Raw genomic sequence first — 25,415 nt, forward strand, 5'->3', positions numbered from 1 at the left:
AAATAGGTCACCTTTTACGCCGTCAACTCGAATTGTGATCCATCATAATGTTACGCCAGTGACATGACCCACAGACCAAACAGCTGAGTTGGTTGTTAGCTGCCTTCATATGCTACTAAAATACACAGTTTAAACAAAAATCTTGAACATAAACCTCTGCAGTCGCTCAATGCTATCCACACATGGTAGCAACCAAACTGGACAAAGAAACAGTTGAAGCCTAGTAAAGTTTTTTTTGAAGGAGTTTCCGTTGTCAGTAGTGTTCAGGACCGAGGAGTTCTCACAAATAAAAACGGTTTTAGAAGTAACAAATTTTTAGAATTGCATTTATTACATTTTTTTGCATTTTATATATGCTATACAACAGTGCTTAAATTTCACTTAAGTGATGAAATAAAGATACAATAAATAAAATTATTTGCACAGTGTTAGAAACATACATGGCAATGTGGAAATGAATCTCCTAAATTAAAGAAAATGGATCTTTGCATTTTCTCTTTACAAAAGAACCCAAAGATAATTTTGTGAAACTTAAATCCATTTGGATATTTTTCTCTCTCAGAGCTGAATCCCAATACCCCCCAATGTACATTTATGAAATCGTGGGTTCAGTGTACAAGTTCAGAGATTGGGTAAGTGGATGATCATCTGCTGATGAGCAGAGTTTCACTATAGAGGGGCTTTTAAAAAAAAAAAACAAACAAAAAAAAAAACAAACAAACAAACAAAAAAAAGAATTCCTCTCAGGAACCAACAGCCAGATAGCCAGTTGAAGACCTGAAAAAGAAAAGTGGAATTTTGCAATGGTATTTAAAAACAATAAATAAAAAATAAATTAATCTTCACATGATCAGGATAAGCCATTTTAAAGGAAAATAAGGTGGTCCAACTGTCCATCATGGCACTAGATTTAAGTAATGCCTTCTGATCAAGAGTAAAAGTATTAGATGAAAGATCAAACCTGCAAGTTAAGAAACCTCCCAAGGCACCTGGCCTGGGGATTCTAGCAAGAAAACATTGGCATAAAAAGGTATTTTTAACACATGAAGGGACTTACTCCATGTTGTTCTTGAGCTGCTGGACAGTGCGTTTATCTAAATAACGACAGAACAGTGTAAGCAGATTGGACGGCATGCAGAGTGGCTCGATGAGAGATGAGCGGGACAGCTGCCGTGCCACATGGAAAACAGTGTCCGTCCTAGGGGAGAGGAACACAAAAGGTTAAAAGTGTAGGTAATGTCATAAATCTTGAAGTGACACTACTCTTTACTCACTGGTGCCAATTCACGCATTCAATAATCAGAACACAAAGTATTTGAAATATGTGCAACATCCAGAAATTCCTTAGTATTACCAGTTCTCAAAATCACCAATGCTTGGCTCCATGGGAACATCGGAGGTCAGGAGTCTCTCACCTTGCGAAAGCAATGCGTACAGCAACGACAGACCAAACTTTACAAAAAAAAAAAAATAAATTAAAAATAATGAACATTTGCTGCACAAGTTTTAATATCTTCAGTTGCATCACAGCAGCACAACTTCAAGACACTGATTTAAGATTAATATCCTCTACAAACCTTATTTTGGCAAGCCAGTGTCAAGCGTGAGTCTTTGGAGTCAGGTAAGGCTGTGGTAAAGTCTTGGAGAATGCTGACCAGCTGGGTGAATGTCAATGTGCCAATCACAGCTCTGAGAGATGGGTAGAGAACAGGAAGAGCCTAGTGGAAGGAAGAGGAGATCAATTAATTATGTATTACTGCCTCACTGTTCCCTCCTGAAGACCTTGCGCAACAACCTGGTGGGGCATTAGCTGCTTTGTCAGCATAACAAAGTCAGCATGCATACAGCATAAAGATGTTTTTCTGGTTTATCACATGTAGCCCATCTCCATGGTATTCACATATAATAAAGTTGTCTGACTCAAGAAATGCATCCAGATTGCCATGTGCTCATTAGTGGAACAAATGTACACACAATTCGTAAGTGCTGAAAATGTTTGGCTTTTATTTTGTATTTCCGGGTTTGGTCACATGGGTATGTGTACACACACACACTCTTGATTGTATTTCCTGTTTAAAGTCTCACATCCTTACTCTTGCATTTTTTCTGCTTCCCACACATTGTGCATCCAAACCCAACATTGAAAAGTAGCATTTATAAAGTGAAAAAATGTGAAATTGTTGAACAATGAAGTACTATTTGAGGTAAATAAACAAAATTAACAGACCTCATCTACATCTCGGCTCATTAATGCTGGCAAGTGTGTTGTGATCGCCCTCAGAACCTGCAGAGATGCATCATGAGAGAGAAATGGCAGGAGCCTTGCCAGCAGTTTTTTCCCTTTTGAAACCAAAAGACATGGTAGAAACTCTTCTGTGGACTCCCTTTAAAAAAAATAAATAAATGCATGAGAACGTACAAAAATATATAAATAAAATGTACAGAAAGTGTAAGGTATATAAGCCAAGCATGCATGTCCTACAAAGAGTTGGGGTTGCGTAGCTGGTTGCTGATCTGCTCCACTCCTCTCTGAATGGTCTTTAGCCGTCTCTGCCTCTCCTCCTCATCGGAAACACTAGCCTTCAGTCTCTCAGCTTCCTCCACCCCCAACAAAATGATGTAGCACTGAGAGCAGGGCATATGGAGGAGCAGAATTACACATCCAAAAGAACCATCATCACTGAATAAACTGCTAAGCTGAGAATATAATGGATCACAATTCTTTAGAAATTTACCATCTACCCATGTTCAGTTCCCATTCAACAGCACTTGTCACAAAAATTATTTATTTATTTATTTTTTTTTTTGGGGGGGGGGGGGGGTAAAAAAAAAAATATTACACCTCACCTTCTCAATGGTGTTCAGCACTTCAAGTCTCTGCTGTCTGATGTCTTTCTGTTCCTGGCAATTTTGCCAATTTTTAAATAGAAGCAAAAAAGGCGCACATATATACACACACATACATATATAATAAAAAAAAGCCATTAAATAAGGCCTTAAATTTTCTCTTGTTTCCCCTCACCTCTACAGTATGACCATGGACAGCATCAATGGCTCTACGTGGTGAGTAACATGTAGAAACGGCAACTTGACCCAGCGAGCCCTCGATGTGAACCACTAGAACATGCAACACAGGCAAACTATGTAGTGACAAATGTATAGTCTAGTCTCACCATTTCTTTTCCTTGTATTTGCATGCTAAATAGTGAGTAGGAAGCCTTGGGACAAGTAAAACCTGGTGTGTATGATACAGTTTTGTTGATGTATGGGGTGGTCAGTTTGGGTGGTTCCCTCTTAGAGCGGTCACCCAGCATTTCTTCTTCAGCCAATTTGGTCTCCAGTCTCCGGTAGTACTCCTACACACATGCAACTTTATTTATATGAAGTGTGAAAATGTACGTTTAATTTGACCTGAACAAGCAGCCACCCCAAAAATCACAAAAAAAAAAAAAATTAAAAAAATCTGAGTCTTCTTCATAAGAATTCCTTAACACAAACATTTCTACTAGTATTGTTAATCACTAATTTTCCCCTAGAACCCACACTTTCCCTTCACATTATTTGGTCCTTTGGTGAACAGCTTAGAGGTCAAGGCATGATCTCAGACAAAGCACAATAAAACTGAGTGTACCATTCTGCAATTGCAATTAACAGTACAGGCCTGTGGTTAGAGTCTGCAGGCCAGGGCCACCGAGCTAAGTGAAACCAACTTGTGGGATCACCACCTTCAAGACAGAGCCTGAGGGTCATCCTACTCAGGGGCCTTCAGCCAGTTACTTTTGCCACATTCACTTGTTCGCCAGAGAAAATTTCCCACAAGAGGGTTTCCTTATACATGGGGAGTCAGAGAGGAAAACAGGTAGGTAACAGGTGAGGCAGATGCTGAAGAGAACTGTTGTGGACATTTGTATAAATAGTCAAATGATAAAGACTTGATCACTTGTAAACATTTCATTGCTTGGGAGGTCTGAAAGGCTTTAGTGAAAGATTAAACTTATCTGGAAGAAAGATTCCTTCCTTTTAATCACACTAATGGAGTCCTGGACTTGTGGCCATTAGTGTCTATTATGGCAACATCACATTTGACACAGAAGAATCCCTTCTGGAAAACCATTCAGCAGCTAAGGTACATATAAACCTTATGCAATCCATCCTAGAAGTTAACAGAAGCATTGACCTCCACAGAGGATAATTGCCAGTACCCAGAAGACACACCTTAATTGTTATTGCTTTGAATTAAAAAAAATAAGCCAGCCAAGGTTCAGTAACCTCTTAGATACCCACTGGTTGAATACAGAAAGATCTGTTTCAGACATGACTACACAGGACCCTGGCAGAGACACAGGACTCTCACCAGTGGGTCTCCCAAGAAAATAGCATGGCCAGTAATGAGACGTCTGGGCTGATCTTTTGAGTATATTGTCATAGTACAAGATAAAACAATGAATGAGGAATAAAGTTTTCCATTAAAAAAAAGGTAATCAGAAGAACCAATTGTGCCTTACTGCTCACCCATGAGAAAGGTTTAAATATTCATACATCAAACTGAATTATTAATCAGACAAATTAAACTATTAATAAAAACACTGACCCAGCACAATGATATAAATTTGTAAATAAAACCTACATAGAACTGGTCATTAATGTAAATAATGAACCATTGTTGGTGGGGGCCACTTTACCTGGTAGTAATAATCATCCTGGTGTAGATTCTCACTTTGTAGCTGGATCATCTGCAGCTTAACGATCCACTCCTTCTCTTTGGCCGACATAAGTTCAGCATAATGATCCCAATCCTTTGGCTTTCTGTTAAAATAAAATAAAAAAAAAAAATAAAAAATAAAAAAAAAATAAAAGTATTCAGCAATTAGCATTTTATCTAACAACTATTGTTAAAGCAAGACCAACGCATCTTTGTTGGCATTACTGTTTGAAAATTGTACCGCCGTAAGCCTTGAGGACGTTGACTCAGCAATCTTTTGTGCTGAGGATGGAGCTGGGTTGCCAGGACTGGGAACCTAAACATCAAAAAGTCACAGACCTTCACTTCATGTTACTGTAGTATTAAATAGTAAAGAGGCAAAATTTAATTAAAAAAAATAATAAATGAATAAATAAACCCAGAAACCTTTCCAGATAGCTAACCTGAATCTCTGAGGGAGGGGACTGGGTAAAGGGCTGAAGCAGGGGCCAGGCCGGGGTGAGTTTGGTCCAAACTGCAGAGGCATCATTTTGGGAGAGTGAAAACGTGGCGTAGAGGGGGAGAGATAAACACCTGGCTAAATAAAAATACAAGAGTAAAATTACACTTCGAGGGGATACTGTGTAAAATTATATGGCTCATTGCGGACAAGTAACAGACTTTTTTGGACTAAAATACATTGTTCTTTGATGCCAGGAAAGCAGAAGCTTCAACATTATTTCTTTGCTTGTGCTCTTAAGAGAAGCACTACCCTGAAGTGTTCATCCAGAACAAATTGATTAGAAAATTCATTTAGATGCATTAAAATATTTGATTATATACTAAAATCTGCATCATGGGTGGTGATGACCTCTAGCATTAAGGGCACCATACACAGATGAGCTCCTAAAGTGTGTCTTCCTTCAGAATGTGTGGAATTTTACATCATGCTAATCTCCAGCACTTAACTTTAGTTAACACTCTTGGTTAATTACCTAGTTACCAACTCTGGCATACACTAGATTAACAACATTTCATTAACAAATATCTGCAAGATCCACATACTTCACAGACAGGGGCAGTTTGACAAGCATGGATGATGAACAAGCAGACTTTATACAAAAGGTTAAGTGAGGTCATCTACCCACTGCTTAAAGTTTCATACAAAGCTTTTCAGTCCATTGATTAGATCATGTTTCATAAAATTCAAGGGTTTGCACTTTTCAGAAGTTTGTGTTCCAGCTGGAAGAGTGCAGCGATCAAGATCTTGGGAACCGATGTGTTATAAAACTGCTTGCAAAACCACAATTCTCTTGTTTCCAGTAGGTAACTTTTTTTGCATTACTTATAATATACACAAATAAATAAACTGAAAATGTATAGAATTAGGTTAATTGAAACAGTCATGCAACATTTGTGAATTTTTCATTAAAGCAATATACCAAGATGGCAGCAGCACTTATAACTGAAGTCACCTGGTTGTAACGCTGTGTAATTGCAAATGGACTTTGAGGGGGTAGTGGAGATCTAGGCATCACCGGACACACAGGCACCTGCTGAGGGACAGCCCTCTGCAGTGGGGATCGCAAGGTAGGAGATGTGAATGGCATCCTGCCACAAGACGACCGGTCGATCACTCGCACAATGGCTTTGTCCTGTGTGGCGATTTATAAATAAATAAACAAACAAACAAATGTTAAAAAGTAAACAGAAAGTGACAAGGAACTGCCTTATTCATAGAAGACACAGCATTCATACTTGTAAAAAAGGCGTTTGTCTCGTTGGGCCATATGGTGACATCATCCACTGTGTGAAAGACATCAGAGCAGGTATAAGCTTTTAGCAGCAATGTTAGTGATATGTTCAAAAGATACAAACATATGGTTTGTACCTTTTATAGCAACACCATATAGCATATTTATAGCATATAGCATATTTATAGCATATGTTAGACTTATAATCTAATGAGTAAAGAAAGAGGCTGCATAGCTGTTAAGAGGAACCTGAGAGGGACTTTACATTGAGTCATGTTGCTAAAGCAAGAAACATGATCAAACCATACATGTATATGGTATGTGCATATAAAAAGGAAAAAAGGAAGCAGCTAACCATGTTGGCGTTGAGATCCCCCCAGCCTGAACAGCGTCCACAGTCCACAATAGCACTATCCAAACTCTGAACCATAAATAGTTACAGAACATATCAGTTGACTGGACTAATCAACACCTAAATCAGAATTCAACAACATTGTGGAGTAATGGGATTTAAGATCTTGACCCAGAGACACAAGCAAGATAGACTCAAGACACCAAACCTTGAGACTGGGTGGACCTTCCACAGTCCTCATGACAGCCGGGTCATCCAGCAGCTGCCCCTTACTGACTCTCTCCCTTCGGCTACGGAACTTTTCACGCAGGCCTGCGGAAATCTGGGGCTCGATTTCACCTTTAGGTCTAGGAGGAGAGGGCTCATGTGGTGATGGAGGATGGGGAGAGGAGGGCTGGTTTCCTTCCATTAAAAGAATATCAACAGGATCTGCCTCTAGATCTTCAGCATTTAGGTCTGCATTCAATAAGTCAAAAAGGTTTAATGTTATACCAAGATAGCAGCATCTTGGTGGCTACACAATATTACTAATGCTCCAGAATGGGGACACACACAGTCCACAGCAAACTAGTGCCTCAAGGTGGTGATTGCAATCTCAGATATGCCTTTTTTATTATCCTGACCTAATCCTTCCCAAATTCTCAGCAAAGCCAGTTTGGAAGATTGGTTGAGATTTGCCATGCAACATAAGTGACACTTACAGCCAAGGTTAGATTTTAAAGATCTAAGTAGCTTCTAAGAACAAGATATACCACTTGACCTAGTCCGAAGGTCTCTTCATTGTAGAGGTCAATTTCTTCATCCTCTTCCACCATTTCTTGAATGAGTGTAGATTCTTCCATTTCTCCTCCATCTTCTTTATCGCTCCACTGATCTCCATTTTCAGGCCAGCTGGCCTCAGGATCAGGGTCACCCTTCTCCTCCTGCAATCCAAAAAATATCTGCACCTTAGTCAAGAACCTAAACTTCACCTAAACTCATGATGGTGCTTTGAGCTTATCAGGCTAGAACTCTAAACAATTAATGAAAAACAAAATGGATATATTTTTCTGTTCACATCATCCAGCTTAATCAAATTTCATCCACCATGTCATAAATCATTTATTTATTTAATTCCCAGCCCTCAGTTCAATCCACCATTATACATCACCACTTGTGATCTATCAACATTTTAACTCAATCTACAATGAAATCAGTACATCTTCAGTTGCCACTAGCGACCCAGCAACTCTTTTTGGTGAACTGAGCCAAATGAACCGACTCACTAAAAAGAGCATTAATAATAGACTCAAACCCGAACAGTGCCTCTATGAATCAATTCCGACCGGGATTAACACGGATTAGACTGTGAAGGTAAACCAGAAACATCTTACCGGGTTCACAGAATCACTCATTTGGATTATATATGTGAAATCACACTGCTATTCCCCGACAGGCAATTTTTTTCCTATCCGACATGTAGGGATGCTCATTAACGTCTTTATAAATATATACACCTGCAGGGGCGGGGCTTAGCGCCATGCTGCCTTCAAGCGCTTCCCTAAAATACCTGTAAGAGAGTTCGTGCTCAGGTAAAGCTTGAAAATGTGCAGGAACGAAACTCTTAGTTGTGTGTGATAAAATATTTGTAATTCGGGAAAAAATGAGCGAAGAATGAAATGTAACACATTAGTGTCAGTGCTTATTATCATCACACATATTAATTTCACATGTAAGTTGTTGAGTATATATAGGTATATAGGTGTGTAAAATATAAATATTAAATAAAATAATTATATATATGTATATATATTTTTTTTTATTTAAGATTTATATTTTATAAATTGTAATATCATTTTATTTAATATTTATATTTTTTAAATATTTATTTATTATTATTAGTTTCCAGTATATTGAGGCTGCGGAGAGAGAAAAAAGCTTGAATCAATTTTGCCTGAAATTTAAAATTAGATTTATAAAGGTTGCATTGTCATATACAGAGCTAGATGTTAAACATTTAGCTCATACTACATGCTGTGTTTTTATATGCTTTTGTATGGTATTAATCATATTTATTATTATTATTATTATTATTATTATTATTAATTTAGTTATTTATTTATTTTCATTGAATTTTAGCTTGCACTGGGAACTCAGATTACCGAGCTATGAAATTATTGCACAGACCCATCTAGTACAAATAAAAGTGTTTATTATCTTTGTTGTGTGGCAGGAACAGCAGAGACAAAAAAAAAGAAAGAAAAAAAAACAGCTTATTTGAATATGAATTCTGCATAAGGACAAGGTGTAAACATCTTTTAAAATAAATCTTTGGCAGTATTCCATATCTCATCATGTGTATAAAAAAGACACAGACTTAAAGTATGAAAACCTATAACAACATATGCAATAGCAGTGACTATAAGCTGCATAAAGCAAATATATTAAACTAAAATACGAAAAAATCCAAACAAAATTAACTTCATATGTAATCCAAATAGTAACAAAAAGGATCTTTGGAAATCATTTATGCAAATGAGCATTTTTTTTCCCCTGTAAAGCTAAATAAGACAGCTGGTGATTATCAGTAACTGTTGTGGGGTTTAATTCAGTGACTTCTTTAATATGTAAAGAAATTGAAAGCTTTGGCTGTTCACATGGCTGTCATGTAAGCATGTGCCGAGAAACAGTGCTAAAACAATCATTCCTTTTCTATAAAGAACTTTTTTTTTTTAAATTTAACTAGTTAACGTAATTTGATAGAACTCCAAGTGTAAGTGTTACCTTTTTATGTCTGGCAGGCAACTGTTCGATTTTAAACACCTAGACTTTCTTAAACTTAGACAAGACATTAAAATAAAATTATTCCTGCAGCTTAAGTTTTCACTTACAGCTAACTAGTGTTAGCACATGAGATCACAGTATTGCATTTTTAAACATAGCTAAGAATGAAATGGGTGACTTCAAGTAAGCTTCAGGTCCAGTTAATTATTTAAAGAATTGATTTTGTCTACAAAGCAAAGGTTAGCGGTTAGCATGATGGAAAAACATAAGGTCGGCACATGCTTACTTGCTTAAGCCATGCTACATGTTAGGAATATTCACTGTATTGTATGTGTGTTTATTCCTATAGTCTTTCAGCCTCTATAATTCTATTAACATGTATATCAATAGTCCAGTGTTGTTATTTGAGAAAATGGAAATTAGTATTTATCAGTTATTTTTAAAAGAATGGCCATCTTCACTGATATTTTTCTGAAAATGCTAGCTGACATGTAGCCATTAGCTATCAATGTAAAGACCTAGTGACAATGAAAATGGGACAAACCTCTCAGAAATATCAACATTACATTTAGAAATTTGATTTCATTTGGGTAAATTATTTTAAAAAGTCTCAGTCTGGCCAAAATCTGAACATTATACTCTGTTTCTTAAAAATCTTTATTCTGTCTAAGAACAACACTGGATTACTGTGTGCATGTAAACAGCTAACAGTTTAGTTACTTATCACATGCTTCTTTTCTTCAATATCACTCAAGTGAGTTTGGAACATTTTTACAAATAATCTTTATATATATATATATATATATATATATATATATATATATATATATATATATATATATATATATATATATCATTCAATTTTGTTTTTGTTCTTTTGCAAATTACTGATTTTTATATAAAGATAAAAGATTCAAGATAACAATACTGATCCTGTAATGCTTCCTGTTATGAACATCCTCCTACTGGAAATTTTCCAGGTTAAATTCAGCCGAAGAGCTTGAGGAAACATGGGTGGCAGTAGGGCTTGTTGTCCTGCTCCTTGAAGCAGCCTTTGCTCAGGGGTTTAAGGCAGAACTGGCACACGAGGTGCTGCGGGTGGAACTTCGCACCCATGGCAGTGACACAGCGTCCCACGATGGGCTGCTGGCATGCCTGACACACGCTTCCACGAGACTGGTGATAGTGTGCCTCACACAGCGGCTGGCCTTCATGCTCAAAGAAGCTTCCGTTCACAAAAGGGCTAAAACACTCCTAGGTTCAAAAATAATAAGTGAATCAATATTAAACAATAACTTCAATTCAAAGGTAATTTTTATCATTTTAAAGAAAATAAATTCTACATAATTATGTTTTCCTTTGTTGGTACAATGTGAAATGAAAAAAAAAAACACTACAAACTAACACTTTAATATTTAACGTTGAAGAATCTGCTTTAAATTTTACAATGGAAAATGAAAGCATTTGTTACAAATTAGATTTGTTTCTTTCCAAATTTAAAAATTTTTTCCCTCATGAAGAAAACAAAAAAAAATTCTTTTTCTTGGGCAAACATTGTAGTATGCAATTCCTTATGCTAATTTATTGTATATATTATTATGATATTTTATTGTATCATTTTGTTTTGATTTGTCCATAAACCACCCAGTTTGTCTCAATAGTAAATAGAGTGGATAAAGTGTAGAATAAAGAGCCTGAGTCAGTCAGCTTACCCTGCAGACGAAGCACTGTGGGTGCCACAGGGAGTTGAGGGCAGAAATGTAATTCTCCACGATGGGCTGAGAGCAGCCTTCACAACGAGATGCAAACAGCGCCAGAAAACACTGCTGACAGTACTGCTGTCCCTCACGGTCATGAAACCCTGAGAGAAGAAAACAGGAAGCGCTCCATATCTCAAAATTCCACACAGCTAAAACACATGGTGGTGTAACTAAGCCATGCCTACAGATGTGAGAACTGTTTTTCAGTGGTGTGTATATAATGATCAGCGGTGTGTTTATAGTGTATTACATTAATGTTCCTGCTCTCAGCCAATCAAAAGACACGTTTATCATGCAGCACCGTTTGAATCTCTTGCGTACCTTCATCTCCAAAAGTCCGGCTGCACTTCACGCAGCAGAAGCACTCAGGATGCCAGTTTTTATCCAGCGCCGTGACCATTTTCTACAGACCAAAAAAAAAGCAACGTTAATTTCATTTATTTCTTTTTTTTATCAAGAGAGAATGTGAAAGAGAAATTGAGACTCTCACGTTGAGAATGGGTTTATTGCAGTGTGCACAGTGAGGCGAGTAAAGGCTGAAGTAATCCGGCTCGCAGTACGGACGCCCGTCCTTCTCGAAAAAGTTACGGTTCCCCAGTTCACATTCACACTCGGAGCAAACAAAGTGCTCGGGATGCCAGACCCTCCCAAGAGCCGTTACCACCTACAGCACACAGGCGTTGTGTAGAGATCAATCAGCATATGCTTCGCAAATCTTAGCATGCACACAAATAAACAAACATAAATAACATTATTAATTAAATAAATAAATAAATAAATAAATAAATAAATAAATAACTAGTTAATAAAACAGGCAAACAACTAAAATCACCTACATACATTATACAACATACATTTTTTATCTTTAAATTTAAATAATCTGCTAATTTGTAAATGTATTTAAAAAAACATGTTTAGATACATTTTACTCTCATACTGTTTAAAACATGTAGAATTAACTAAAATGTTTTTTTTCTTCAAAATTCTACACTTTATATATGTATTGTAAATATTGTATGGTGTATTATTACCCACATCCCCTGAGGTATTATGGGTAATAACTGGATTTGAGGATGTTAAACTCTGTATTTAGGAACCATATGCAATCTAATATTGCACTGGGATATCTAATATATATATAATAACCATATGCTAACTAAATTGTTTTGTTTTTGTTTTTTTATATAAAAGAACGTAGAAACAAGGTTACGCAATGTTTTTATAAAGCAGTTTGCCATAAATGGTTTTAGCATTAGCATTAGCGTAACGCACACCTGTCCCACAATCGGTTTCTGGCAGGCGGAGCAGTTTCCCTTGGAGGAAGTGGACACGCCCTGTCTGCTCAGATCTGATTGGAGGAGACCCAGCATGCTGTCCAGTGATCCTCCGGAGGACGCCGGAGGTGGGGCCGGGGATACCGGTTGCTGCAAAGGCGCAGGATTGGCCTGAGCTGTCGGCTAATAACAGAGAATGGGCGGAGTCAAGACAAAAGGTTTTTAAGCAATAAGGCAGAGACATAATGACGATAGCTACTTACTATGCTCTGCACACGGAAATCAGACAGTGACGCCATCAGTTTGTCCAGTTCCAGAGTCGCTGATGTGGCAGAGGGTTTCACTGACCTGAAAACACACACACACACACAATCTCAGCTAATTAAAGCAGTTACTGAACCATTACTGACTAAGCTACCCAGAAGGCACTGCAGTAGAACTTCTGATGTCATTATTTTTCTCGGATAGTAATCACATTTTCAGTTACAGCTGGATGACTTTCAAACTCTGATGACTTTCAAACTCTAAAATGTGTTTTCTAAAATTACAGAGTAGAAAGCAGATGTTAAATTGAGTAGAAGAGAACACACCCAGTGGACGGGGTTGACTTTCCTGATTTCTCCTTGTCCTTGTCCTCCTTTTTAGCTGTAGGGAACTGAGCCAGAATCTCATCTAGGAGACACGACAATCAGCGTGAGACGGTGAACAAATCAGCAATAAAGATAATATGATACACAATGAACATCATAATATTTTGCTTAATACAATAAGTAAGAAATTAATTCTTAAAATTCTGTTTATTCAGCTTTGATTAAGCAATAAACAGAAATAAAGGAAATACGTTTTACAACCCCAACCTGAATCACAGATAAAAGGTTAAAAGTAACTGCAAATGGATAAAAAAAAATATACAAAATTTGTAATCATCAGCAAATTGCTGGGGTATAATGAAGAATACAACATATATATAGAACGCACAAACCAGTGATGTTGAACTGGGTGGCGTTGAGCTCCTGCAGCAGGTGGTCAAGTTCACTCAGGCCTCCACCCAACACGGATGAGGACGAGAACGCAGGAGGAGGCTCGGGAGAACGTGGCGAGCGAGGCTTACACACCGTACTGAGGTAGACACGGAGAAAAGTCACACAGACTGAATGTTCACACTGCTCATAATATTTAATAATTTTAAAATATTTAATAAAACCTCAGGAATTCCTAATCTGACCTTTCACACTGTACATTCCTGAACCCTGGCTTATTATTTGCATATTTGTGTATCATCAGCCCCAACTGCATAAATACTGCATTTGAAAAAGTTATCTTTTGAAGCGTTATGATCTTTTTTGCCCTTTTTACAGTATTTCACAATTGCTAAAACACTAAACCCCATTCTCTGAACCCAATGCTCAGTGGCCTAAACCCATTTGTCGAATCAGTCACTTTGTAGGCAAAACATTAAACAAGTTCAGGTAGTTAAGACACTGTTTGCAAATCTCATCCACTCTTTTTGCAAAACTCTAAACACATTCTTACTCACTATCTCACTGTGTTGCAAAATTGTAAATACAAGTGGCAAAAGTTAAACACAACTACAACACAGCTGTCATCGTTTACACACAACAACTCAAAATTGTTCACACTTGTTTCTAATGATGTGATCAAATCAGTTGTCTAGAAGTACACAGGTGGCCCAGGTACATTGAGTGTTGATACCACAATGAATGGAAACAATGTGAGAGGCAGAGGAGGAAGAGGAGGAAGAGTACAAGGACAACGAAGAGCAAGACCAAGACCAAGAATAGTAATTTCAGATCAAATTCGGGCAACTGTGATAGACCATGTTCTTGTTCATGGAATGACAATGAGGGAAGCAGGACAAAGAGTACAACCCAATTTGTCCAGATTCTCTGTGGCCACCATAATCAGGACATTCAGAGAAGAGAACAGGTAAATGTATTGTTTTTCTAATTTGTGTGACTGAAAGTTTACTGTATACATTTGATATACTACATCAGTTTGTCAATAGAAAGGGGAGTGGTGAAAAAAGAAAAAAGATTTACAATACATTTTACATATGAATGTGATGTCCATTACTATTGTTTCTGTATGTATACATTTGTAAGAGCATTTTCCCTTTTGTAGAATTGCAAGACTACCAAATGAGGGTGGAAGGACTCCTTTGTTCTCCCAACAGCAAGAGGCTCTCATTGTTGATATGGTCCGTCAAAACAATGGCATCCAACTGCGTGAAATACAGCAAAGATTTGTAGAAGACAATGTAAACTTTGAAGGTATCAACAGGTGTCAGCCTTTCTACCATTTCCCAACAGGGTAAGCATGAAGCAAGTGTACAGAGTACCCTTTGAGCGCAATTCAGAAAGGGTCAAAGATCTCGGATATCCGAATGTGCAAGTAAGTGTACACTTTCAGCACTGATGCTTACAGTACAAGTTTGTAGCCTACAGTTATTGTCCTATACTGATACTGTAACTGCACTATATTGTAGTGTATGTAAATCAGGAGTGCATATACATATCCACCGTCATGCAACCCTAGGGCCATATAACACTGACCATCTTCTTACATTTCTGGGTGGTCTTCGGGATGTTTTGTTTGAACGTGAGCAGCAGCATCATCAGCAGGCAGTGCATCCTGTCTATGTTGTGGTTTGGGACAATGTCAGCTTTCACCTTGGTGTCAGAATACGTGGGTGGTTCAACATCAACCAGCGATTCGTGAATGTTTGCCTTCCACCATACAGCCCTTTCCTCAACCCAATAGAAGAGTTTTTCTCTGCTTGGCGATGGAAGGTCTATGAACGTAACCCATATACAAGGGTAAATCTTTTACAGGCAATGGAATTGGCCTGTAATGACATAGGTGTGGAGTGTTGTCAAGGCTGGATCCGGCACACGAGAGGGTTCTTCCCCCGTTGCCTAGGAAGGGACAACATGTGATGTGGACGAAGTCCTCTGGCCATACCCAGCACGAAGACAGCATGCTGAGGCAGAATGAGTCTCTCATTGACTTTGATGTTGCAAATGCACATTTAGAGCACATTTACATTTAGAGTTGTCTTTGTTCTTTGGGCTTACTTTATTTTTATGCTGAAAATACAGAAATTCAATACTGTATTACTTGCAGTGCTTGCAGTATGCAATATATTTGCTGTACTGAGTTGAGAATTATTTACTTTTATTTATGGCAAAATTATTTTCTAAATGAAATAAACATTTTTTTCTCTGTAACTACATGCCCTGGACGCTGTGTTCTCAATTTTTTGATGTAGTCTAATGAATGCTGATGATTGGTTATATATTGACTGGCTGTGTTTATGTTTTGAAAGCATTGTTTGAGTTTGAGCACAGATCAAATGGTTTTGAGGCAAGTGTTTGATTTTGCCAGAAGAGTCAGGGGTTTTGGGAATGTAGTTTAAAGACTGGGTTTTGTGTTTAAAGTTTTGAGAATATGGGTGAAGGTTTCAAGAAATGTGTTTTAGCAATTGTGAAATACTGTAAGTTTGTTGTGTAGCTGGTCAGGTGTTTGTTGATATACAGCTTCTGCTCATTTTTCAGTGTGATGTGTGTTTCCCCCTCGACATGGTGGCAGCCTTGTTGGATGCTAATCTACCTGTAAAGCTTGTCTGGGTTCTGAGAGCAGCTGGACTTCATTGCAGCTGAAACTGTCTGAGAGAGAGAGAGAGAGAGAGAGAGAGAGAGAGAGAGAGAGAGAGAATAGTGAAAATAGTGAAAATAGTAAAATCATTTTTAAAAATAATATTTTAATAAATCAAGAAACTCAGAAAATGTGTGTGTTTGATTTTCTTGCCTGCTGAGGTGTGTATGCAGGAGGAGGAGGACGGTTCTGAGAGGAGTCTTGGTTGCACATAGGGGAGGGATCAGAGGTCACCGGAGGGTCTGAAGTCAATAGGACGGGGCATCGCGCAAGAGGAGATGCAGAGCTTTCCAGATCGGCCAATAGAGCGTCTACAAAGATAGAGAGAGAGAGAGAGAGAGAGAGAGAGAGAGAGAGAGAGAGAGAGAGAGAGAGAGAGAGAGAAAGAGAGAGATTTTTGTACTGCAAGAAATAAAGATATGTAAAAATATGAGAAAAAAAATTCACCGCCCTCAACTGGAAAAAAAAACATTTTATGAACTTGAAATATTAGAAAATGAAGCATGTGAAAGTCAAAAACTGGAGGGAAAAACATCATCAGATACAAGGTGTAAAATGAAATTTCTTCAGCCAATCGATAAGCTCATTAATTCAATGAATATAATTAAATTAAATAAATAGTCATAAATAGTGTTTGCGAGAATAAATGAACAGCAGTGTGTTTAGGAATACCATTAGCAAATATAGCAATTATTATTTTATTTATTATTTTTGACGCGTTATTTCCAAGCAGCATTAATATGAATTCAACAAAATTCAGAGAGCTTATCAGACTTAATTTTCATTTGGTTTACTAACTGAGATTTTAGAAAAAAACTGAGATAACTAACTGAGATTTTAGAAAAAAACATTTTTTTTAAATAATATTTTAATCAGGGTTGCCAGATTTCCAGAGGTTGCCAGAAGTTTTTCTATTTTTTCCTCAATTTCTTTTATTTAAAAACAAGCAAATGTTTGTTTTTGTTTGCAGACATTTTATGTGATTTGCTCCAAGTTTTGGTAAACATTAAATATTTTAGTATTAAAGTATTGGAATTTGGCATACAGAAAAAAAACACACTGGCAACTCTGTCAATATCCATCCTGTGTGTTTCTTCTCCCACATTTACAGTGCAAGCATGCTGTTCATTTATTTAGAATACTCACTTCCCCTATACACACACACACACACACACACACACACACACACATTATATATATATTATGAATGCATTTAGCAAAGCAAAGCATGCTGTGAGACATGAATGAGAAATGGAAGTTCAGGCAATGCTGAGAAAATACATATACACATATAAAAAGAGAAAGACTGACAGATTGACAGTTACATACCAAACACAACAATACGGGGGCTGAGAGGGTAGTTAGACGAGTCAGGCTCTCCTACGACACACACACAGGAAGAGGATCAAACTGAAAGCAGCAGGCAAAAGGAAAAGCGTGCCGGACGCCTGATAACTCAGAATCGCTTCCTAAACTTTCTCTAATGCATTTTAGTCACAGGAATTCTGGAGCTTTTCAGTGAGTCAGATCATTTGATTCAGTTCACCAATAAGAGTCGACTCTTTGACTCCCAAACTCACTGCCATTCAAAGTCAGTGGTGATAATTAACTGCCTTAGGTGCTTTATTATGGTGCATAAGGGCATGTGGATTGGGATTCACCTAAACAGGACTGATGATTGTGTTTATGTGGCCTGCATAGTGAATAGTGTGAGTTGGACCGGTGATGGTGATTATACACTGATTATGTAATCATATACTGAATATGGTGTATTATATACACTGTATAATATAAGATATAATCATATAAGATTATATAAGATAATATAAGATTGGGAGGCACGCACAGTGGACCAATGATGGCATCTATACTTCCTAGGTTGGAATAGGTTGTGTGGTTTGGAACATGCCCACAGAGAATTGATGCTGTTTATATGCATTGTACAGTGAACAGGATGTATGGATTGGGACATGCCCACAGCCGACTGGTCTTAATGTGCCCTATATAAAGAATATGTTATGTAGTTTGTATCCAAAATAGCTGATAGTGGTGTGTTTGTGGCCAATCTGGTGAATAAGGTGTGTGGATTGGGACACGGCCGGAGTGGAACAACGATGATTTGTTTGTGTCCCATTTATTGGACAGGTTGTATAGTTTGGGATACACCCACCGTGGACTGATGATGGTCTTTTTATTGTGCCCCTTGTTGAGAATATTTTGTGTAAAATGGGACACGTCCACAGATTGATTATCTCTGATAATCGTTCAATCTGTGTCCAATGTTAGGACACTAGATAGAGAAGAGGGAACCAGTGCTGGATTAGATAATGCAGTTTGGATTTTTGTCAAGTTGTGTAACATCGACAGACGGCAGTGATCTCTGTTTAACTCAAGTGTGTTTGGCATCAAGCAGTGTGATGATTCACACAAACACCACATACTAATGTGCTCATATAAGGAGGTAAAATTCCTGTCTGTTGTACTTGACCATATTTAGAGCTGCACACTCTGCTGGTGTGACACACACACACACAGTAAAGAAAGCTAATTCAGCCTCGTCTCAATCTAATCCAGATGTGTTTGGTTCAGGACTTACCGTGCTTGGTAAGCATTGTTTCCTGTCTCTCTCAACACACACACACACACACAGTAATGTTTCCACCCTCAAACTCTGAACTGACCTCATCACCATGTGGCTATAAATCCCAAGCCTCTTCATTAATTGTCTAAGTGAGTGTGTGTGTGTGTGTGTGTGTGTGTGTGTGTGTGTGTGTGTGTGTGTGTGTGTTTGGCCATGTTGGTTGCCTCAGAAGGGCGCATAGGCGATGTGGCGTGTCCCTCCTTCCGCCCTCCCTGTTCTTCTCTCTCTCTCTCTCTCTCTCTCTCTCTCTCTCAAATACACACACACACACACACACAATCTGTAATTACCACATACATAAGCTGTGTCCCAAATCACTCTCTACTGAATCTTCATGCATTACATAGGGTATACAATAAAAGCTTCTCACTCATAGGTAATGCACTACATGTGGTTATGAAATTGCATATTTACAATAACACAGCAATTAGAACACCTAGTACACCAAGTAAGTTTTTTAGTGTACTTTTATATGGAGTAGGAGGCTGAATCACAAATACAAAAAAATCACAACTTCTAACACTACTTAGTGCACTTATGAAAAAAATCCGATAATGCACAGCTAAAGATAGAGTGTATATTACATACCCTAGTGGCTTATGTAGTGAATAAGGTGTGTGGTTTGTGACAAGCCCACAGTGGAATGATAATGATGGTGAGACTTAAGTTGTCTATAAAGGGTAAAGGGAACGTGGTTTGGGACACGTCCATCCCCAGTGAGTGTAAATGTATAGTGAATTGAATAGTAAACCATTTGGGATTATGGATTTTATACCTTATGTAGTGCACAAAACTTCCTCTACATCTAAATCTAAAGCGCTGCATATGGAAATAGGAGGTATGCATGTGCACAACAGAGTCTGCAGTAAAATGAAGTCTGCTAAAAGTTTCCTAGGGTCCAGGGGCAGACGTGAGCGCGCCTGGGCATTACGCGAGCGCGCACAGCGTCTATCCAGGTTTGTATGGGATAGAAATCAGAAATGAGATGCGACCGAGACTCAAAAACATTTTTTTTGTTTGCTTTGTTTTGTTCATTTTCATTTCTCATCTCTCTCTCTTTCTCTTCACTCCTCCCTCCTTCTTCCTCATCACTGTAGATGCCAATCAGACTGCGCAAAATAAATAAATATATATATATATATATATATATATATAAACGAACAGCCAAAAGGAGTACGTACCCAAATCATCCATCTCCACTTCTTAGAATAATAATGGTGTAAATATGTAGTATTTCCCCGTTTATTTCCTCGAACTTGCCCGTTATTCCTAACGGCTCGCGCGCGTCTCCTCAGGCTTCTATCGTTATTCCCAGACGGCGCACTCGGCTGCTGTGGATAAAATGGGCGTGGCCCTTTCCCCTCTTATCCACCGCCCCCTTTTCCTGTAGCAACGACTCCAGAATACGGCTGTGTTCTATTATAAATAAATGTACACTACACTAGTAAGGGCATTAAAGTTGTGTACCAGAAACAGATCACTCTTCTTTTATAATATTTTGCGCAATACAAAAGGTAAAGAAAATATTATGATAAAGGTCGAATTCTGTGAATATTAGCCATTAGGAATAGTAGTAAAATGAATATTTTTTAATTCAAAGAAATGTTTTTTTTTTTCCGTCGTCCCTTTGTGGAACCTTAACCACGAATTCTGTGTAAGAGCAGATTGGAGCGTCCCCTCAATAATAATCAAGGCCACGCCCTCTGGCTGAATGCGTCATGGCGCACATTCCAAGCCCATATTTGGGGCAGAAACACTGACTCGGTCACCGCCTGTAATGCAGGCACGAAAAAGTAATGGTTTGTCCGAGAATTGTGGCTTCAGCTTCTAGAAAATAGCGCATATCACTTCACAATATACTGAAACCTATAAAGAAAAACTCATCATCGAAAACTAATTGATTGGCATGCAGTTGCTAGGGGAAAAAAGGTTTTACTCATCAGAATTGTGTTTTTATAACACAATTTTGAAGTTAAAGATCAGTCTATAATAATAATAATTTGAATAATAATGATATGAATAATAATAATCTGAATATTAATAATAATAATAACTCCCCCAAAAAAACATGTTCAGTAAGGAGGTTTTGGACTTCGCTCTCTCTAGTCTTCTAGTCTCTCTCTCTCTCTCACACACACACACACACATCAGGACATCAGTGACTGAATGGATAAATCACCACAACCACGCTTCAGAATTTACTGGAAAGGCTTTCCAGAAGAACGGAGGTTACTATAACAGCTAAGGGAAGAATAAATCTGGAAAAATATGTTAAAAGAGCACATGGGGGTATGATGGTGGTGTCAGGTGTCCACAAATGTTCAGCCATATAGTGTATATGAATATGCATATCAAAAATGTGACAAACATCCCCAGGACTGAGATGGTCTTCCTGACCAGCTTGTCCAGTCTTTTCCTTTCTGCAGTAGAGATGCTGGTGCACCAGTATACCACACCATAGAATATGGCTGAGGCCACCACAGAGTCAAAAAAGGCCTTCAGTAGCTCTCCCTGCACTCCAAAAGACCTTAGTCTCAATTAGCAGGTATTATCTTTTCAAAAGGCTGAATAATTTATTCATATTAGGTTACACCCTATATAACTAGATTACAGTGTGCCATATAACGTCAAAATCTAATTCTAAAGTCTTCCTTTGTCCTCTATCATTGTGTTATAAAATGGCCAAACAGCCCATTTCTGACACCACGGGCTCTGCAGCCCGTTCTGGAGCACGCAGAAATGGTAGTGGTGGTAGCTGCATTCTTTGGTATGCTTAGCTTATATCAGCATGCCAATCCCATTGAGGGTGAGCTACCATCAGCATTTCCTTCCAGGTTCTCAAGTCTTATCTTGCACTAATTCATTGCAGCATAGGCCATGATGTAACTGATCATAAACTTTATTTACTTAGCAGGGATTTTGTCAGTGCCTATTACTTTTGAGTGAACAGACAGCTGTCAGAACTTGCACTTATGCTTTGTGTCTGATGCCTGGTGACGATACCCTGTATGCTTTAGACATATTGTCTAGCAGCTGAATGTGGTCTCAGTGTTCTCATTAATCAATGCCTCATATTGCACAGAGCTGCTCATTGAAGCCAAACTTTTATTCAGCTTCACGTAGCTTCTCAGCAAATGTGCATCAAAGCTCATCGCTAGGCTTAGCTTTTTTTAATAATGTTGGACTATTTTGCTGGTCTTCTTCAGTCTAAGTGGTGGCCATGCTGTCGTGAGTTTAGACACATAGTCATGTGACGGTCAGTTCAGCAATCTACAGCTCTTACTGCATGGGTAAAAAGGATATCATCATGTCTTTGTACCACAATATAATAATCGATTATGTACCAGCTTTTGGACCAGGGACGCATCTATGATGTCTAATATTTATTCTTTTGCTAGAGTATTGTTGTTCTGATGTCTTATGGCATTTGCATTAGACTGAGCAACACAATGTCCATCGAGAACTCCATTCCAGGTCTTCTTTCCCACCCGAGTACCCAAACCAATGGATTTTGTGGCATATGGGAATTTGGAGAAGTGCTTCATCTATGAACTAGATGAAGCACCCATGCTTGAATGGTAGAGTTGGTACAAACACACTGACAACTGTGGCAAAGCATTTTTGGATTGGAGGGATCAGCATTTCTGATGTCTTTGGTGTTTTCATCAGGTCTGGGAAGACTGTGTTCTTCATTGCCAGTTCTACCCCATGAAGAAGTCAACCACCAGCCAGGTATCTTTACCAGAAGAAGGTGTAACCCATTGCTAACTCTATAGGGAGTCTTCATTCAGGAAATTGGTCTCACTCAGGGGTCTCTCTCGCTGCTTTCACTTAATGTTAATGTTGTACCCACTCAGTTCAGCATCAAAGAGAGCCACTGGGGTCGATCTCTGGTGTGGTTGATTTTTGATAGGAAGATTGCACTTTCCAGGTTGACAGTTTGAGGGTTTTTTTTTAATATATATTATTTATTATTTTGACTGAAGCATACAAAATACTGAAAGTTGTGGTAAAACTGCCTATTGTCAGACACCCTCTCTCTGTCAGACATTTTAAGGTTGGTTCCAGGTGTCAAAATATGAAAAGAGATTTATACTTCCACAGGGGGTTCATTTTCCTCATGTAGCAATATTTGATTTTGAACCATAAGTTCAGAGGCTTGTCCCAAGATGACTTGTATCCTCCCAAAGCTGCAGACTACTGGTTGGTCAGTCCAGGCAAGTGGGCAGAGGAGGGTAGTTATCTCAGATAACTCAATTAATTAAAATTTAATCCAAATCTCATGTGCACTGGAAGAACCAAATTAACCTGAGTAAATGAGCATGATTATCAAACCTGACATACATATTTTTTCATTAATCCAGATGATCTTTTCTAGAATCTTTAGACAATTTGCTTCAATTCTTGTTAAGTAAAAAATTGTATAAGACAAGAAATTCAAGAAACCAATAACTATCATTTAAACTCATCTGTAATTACTTTAAATCTGCATGCTGTCTTTGAGTAGGATTAAAACACCAGCTGAATGAAATGTAGAAATTTAAATATTATATCATGTTGATATTTCAGTACAGTTAATTTGTCCACTTATTAGTTATACCAAAATGGTTGTAAATGGTTTTCCCTTTTACCCCAACCAGAAACCCTGGATGAATGATGTCAGGGCCAAATTTAAAGCATGCACTTCAGCCTACAAACTCATTGCAAAACTCAAAAACCTTAATTGAAACTCACCTGTGCAAATTGATTTTGGAGTTTGAATTGGTGAGAATTGGTAACAGTTACCTGTTGGAAACAGTGACTCTCACACAGAAAATTCCACAAAATTGTGTTCTCAGCCCTCTAAGGTACTCCCTGTTGACACACAACTGTGCTGCCAAGCTTAGTTCCAGCATTATCTTCAAGTCTGCTGACCTCCATCTTGGGCCTCATCGTTAGATGAGACAGCCTATGAGGTGAGAATGCTTTCTCAGTGGTGCAATGAACCGCTTTTTATAATAGCAGACTTAAGGAAGGTGCAGGGGGATATCCACTTACCCTTACATATCAATGGGGCCACTGTAGAAAAAGTCAGGCGCATCAAGTTTCTTTGTGTGCAACTATCTGATGACTTGTCCTGGTCCATGCACACCACATCAGTAGTCAAAGCAGCACATCAGCAACTCTACTTCCTGCAGAGATTCAAGAAGTTTGGCCTCCCCCCAGAATCCACACCAATTTCTACAAGTACACCATTGAGAGCATCCTAACCACATAGCTCACTGTCTTCTATGGCAGCTGCTCAGCACTAGATCGAAAGGTCATCCAAACAGTCATGAGACCATTGGAAACAATTTACAGCCTTACAAGACAACTACCACATACGTTTGAAGAAGGCTCGTAAACTTACAAATGACCCCAGGCACTCAGCACATAGCCTGTTCAACAAACTGCCATCAAACAGGTGGTACCGAAGTATAAAATCAAGAAACAGTAGGCTGAAGAACAATTTCTACCTGCAGGTCCTGCAATCCTAACAAACTTTAATACCAACAAAACTGCTGTATGTCTCTATACACAACATATTGTTGGATTGCTAACATACTGACTCTACACAACCATCAGTACTATTTTGTACCTTACTTGCTGAACAATTTATCAGTAATATTTTGTACCTTACTTGCTGGTACTACACAATTTATCAGTAATATTTGCACCTACTTGTACAATATCTGTTTATTGACACAATAACATGCTGGGAATGCATAATTGATACTCAGTACTATTTGCACACATATTCTATACAATTCCTGTCTTTTTTTACTTTAGCTCTTTTTGTTGTTTAAATTATATTACTGTAGGTCACCTGAGCTTCACCTAAGCATTTAATTGTTTTGCAATTAAATGTCACTGACATCTGTACATATGAAAAATACACTTGAAACTCTACCTGGAATTGCACAGAAAACAGATGTCAGATATGTGTATGCCCCCCAGTCTAAATTCAATATTTGACATTCTAACGTCTCCTAATGGATATGACTTTTCTGAAAGTTTAACACAAAATTTAAAGTACATTCAAAAAAGGCACAAAACAAATCCCACTCAGCAACGGTCCTATAGGGTGAAACAAATTGTTGATACTGGAATACCAGAAGAGAATGACCAGGCTGATTTTAGCTGAGAGGGAGGGTATGGTACAGTAACTTAAAACACCATTCTTTACAACCATGGTGAATGGAAGGGCATCGCAGAATGAATAAGATACTACAAACTGAGGATCACTAAAAACAGAACTGGTCTACGGAAAGAGAGCAGACATTTTCACCCATTCTGAGGGACTGAATTGATGTCAGTGTTCTGGAGGACATAGGATTGTGAATTCAAGGAGGCATTAATTAGTGCTCTTGCACCCAATTTGGGATACATATACATTATTTTTAATACATATACACTATTTCCTCATCACCATAAGCATAACTTATAAAACATAATTCATAAAACATTAAAAAAAAAATACAGAAATGCAACAGATG

The 25,415-nt window shown here is 38.0% G+C and overlaps 2 protein-coding genes across 4 annotated transcripts; both read right to left on the minus strand.

Moving 5' to 3' along the window:
• Positions 1-429: 429 nt before the first annotated feature.
• Positions 430-8,233, minus strand: patl2 (PAT1 homolog 2). The gene is made up of 18 exons (XM_060891150.1): positions 8,161-8,233; positions 7,548-7,710; positions 6,996-7,243; positions 6,791-6,856; positions 6,440-6,487; positions 6,157-6,336; positions 5,146-5,279; positions 4,944-5,018; positions 4,683-4,806; positions 3,236-3,356; positions 3,023-3,117; positions 2,848-2,901; positions 2,483-2,625; positions 2,228-2,384; positions 1,578-1,718; positions 1,355-1,452; positions 1,058-1,198; positions 430-777 (listed from the first exon to the last, which is right to left on the minus strand). Exons 1-18 carry the CDS (start codon positions 8,179-8,181, stop codon positions 744-746), a joined length of 2,043 nt encoding a protein of 680 aa, XP_060747133.1. The 5' UTR covers positions 8,182-8,233; the 3' UTR covers positions 430-743.
• Positions 8,234-8,958: 725 nt separating this feature from the next.
• Positions 8,959-20,440, minus strand: LOC132841479 (transforming growth factor beta-1-induced transcript 1 protein-like). 3 transcript variants are annotated; one of them, XM_060863804.1, is made up of 12 exons: positions 20,082-20,440; positions 17,589-17,639; positions 16,413-16,570; positions 16,215-16,270; positions 13,567-13,703; positions 13,175-13,256; positions 12,848-12,932; positions 12,585-12,767; positions 11,801-11,974; positions 11,632-11,713; positions 11,263-11,411; positions 8,959-10,804 (listed from the first exon to the last, which is right to left on the minus strand). In XM_060863804.1, exons 1-12 carry the CDS (start codon positions 20,092-20,094, stop codon positions 10,538-10,540), a joined length of 1,437 nt encoding a protein of 478 aa, XP_060719787.1. In that variant the 5' UTR covers positions 20,095-20,440; the 3' UTR covers positions 8,959-10,537. The 3 variants fall into 3 exon arrangements, with proteins under 3 accessions (XP_060719787.1, XP_060719788.1, XP_060719789.1); XM_060863805.1 differs by lacking the exon at positions 17,589-17,639 and having other exon boundaries at positions 20,082-20,435; XM_060863806.1 differs by lacking the exons at positions 17,589-17,639; positions 20,082-20,440 and having other exon boundaries at positions 16,215-16,266; positions 16,413-16,552.
• Between the last annotated feature and the right edge of the window lie 4,975 nt (positions 20,441-25,415).

The sequence above is a fragment of the Tachysurus vachellii genome, chromosome 2, assembly GCF_030014155.1.
Source record: "Tachysurus vachellii isolate PV-2020 chromosome 2, HZAU_Pvac_v1, whole genome shotgun sequence".
Classification (NCBI taxonomy): domain Eukaryota; kingdom Metazoa; phylum Chordata; class Actinopteri; order Siluriformes; family Bagridae; genus Tachysurus; species Tachysurus vachellii.

Coding starts and splice junctions, on each gene's coding strand:
- patl2 (XM_060891150.1), bottom strand. CDS start 8,181: ATGAGTGATTCTGTGAACCCG. Junction 7,711..8,160: donor TGAGTGATTCTGTGAACCCG/GTAAGATGTTTC, acceptor TTTGGATTGCAG/GAGGAGAAGGGTGACCCTGA. Junction 5,280..6,156: donor TTACACAGCGTTACAACCAG/GTGACTTCAGTT, acceptor ATTTTTATTTAG/CCAGGTGTTTATCTCTCCCC.
- LOC132841479 (XM_060863804.1), bottom strand. Junction 13,257..13,566: donor CACCCAGTTCAACATCACTG/GTTTGTGCGTTC, acceptor CGTGTCTCCTAG/ATGAGATTCTGGCTCAGTTC. Junction 12,933..13,174: donor AAGTCAACCCCGTCCACTGG/GTGTGTTCTCTT, acceptor GTGTGTTTTCAG/GTCAGTGAAACCCTCTGCCA.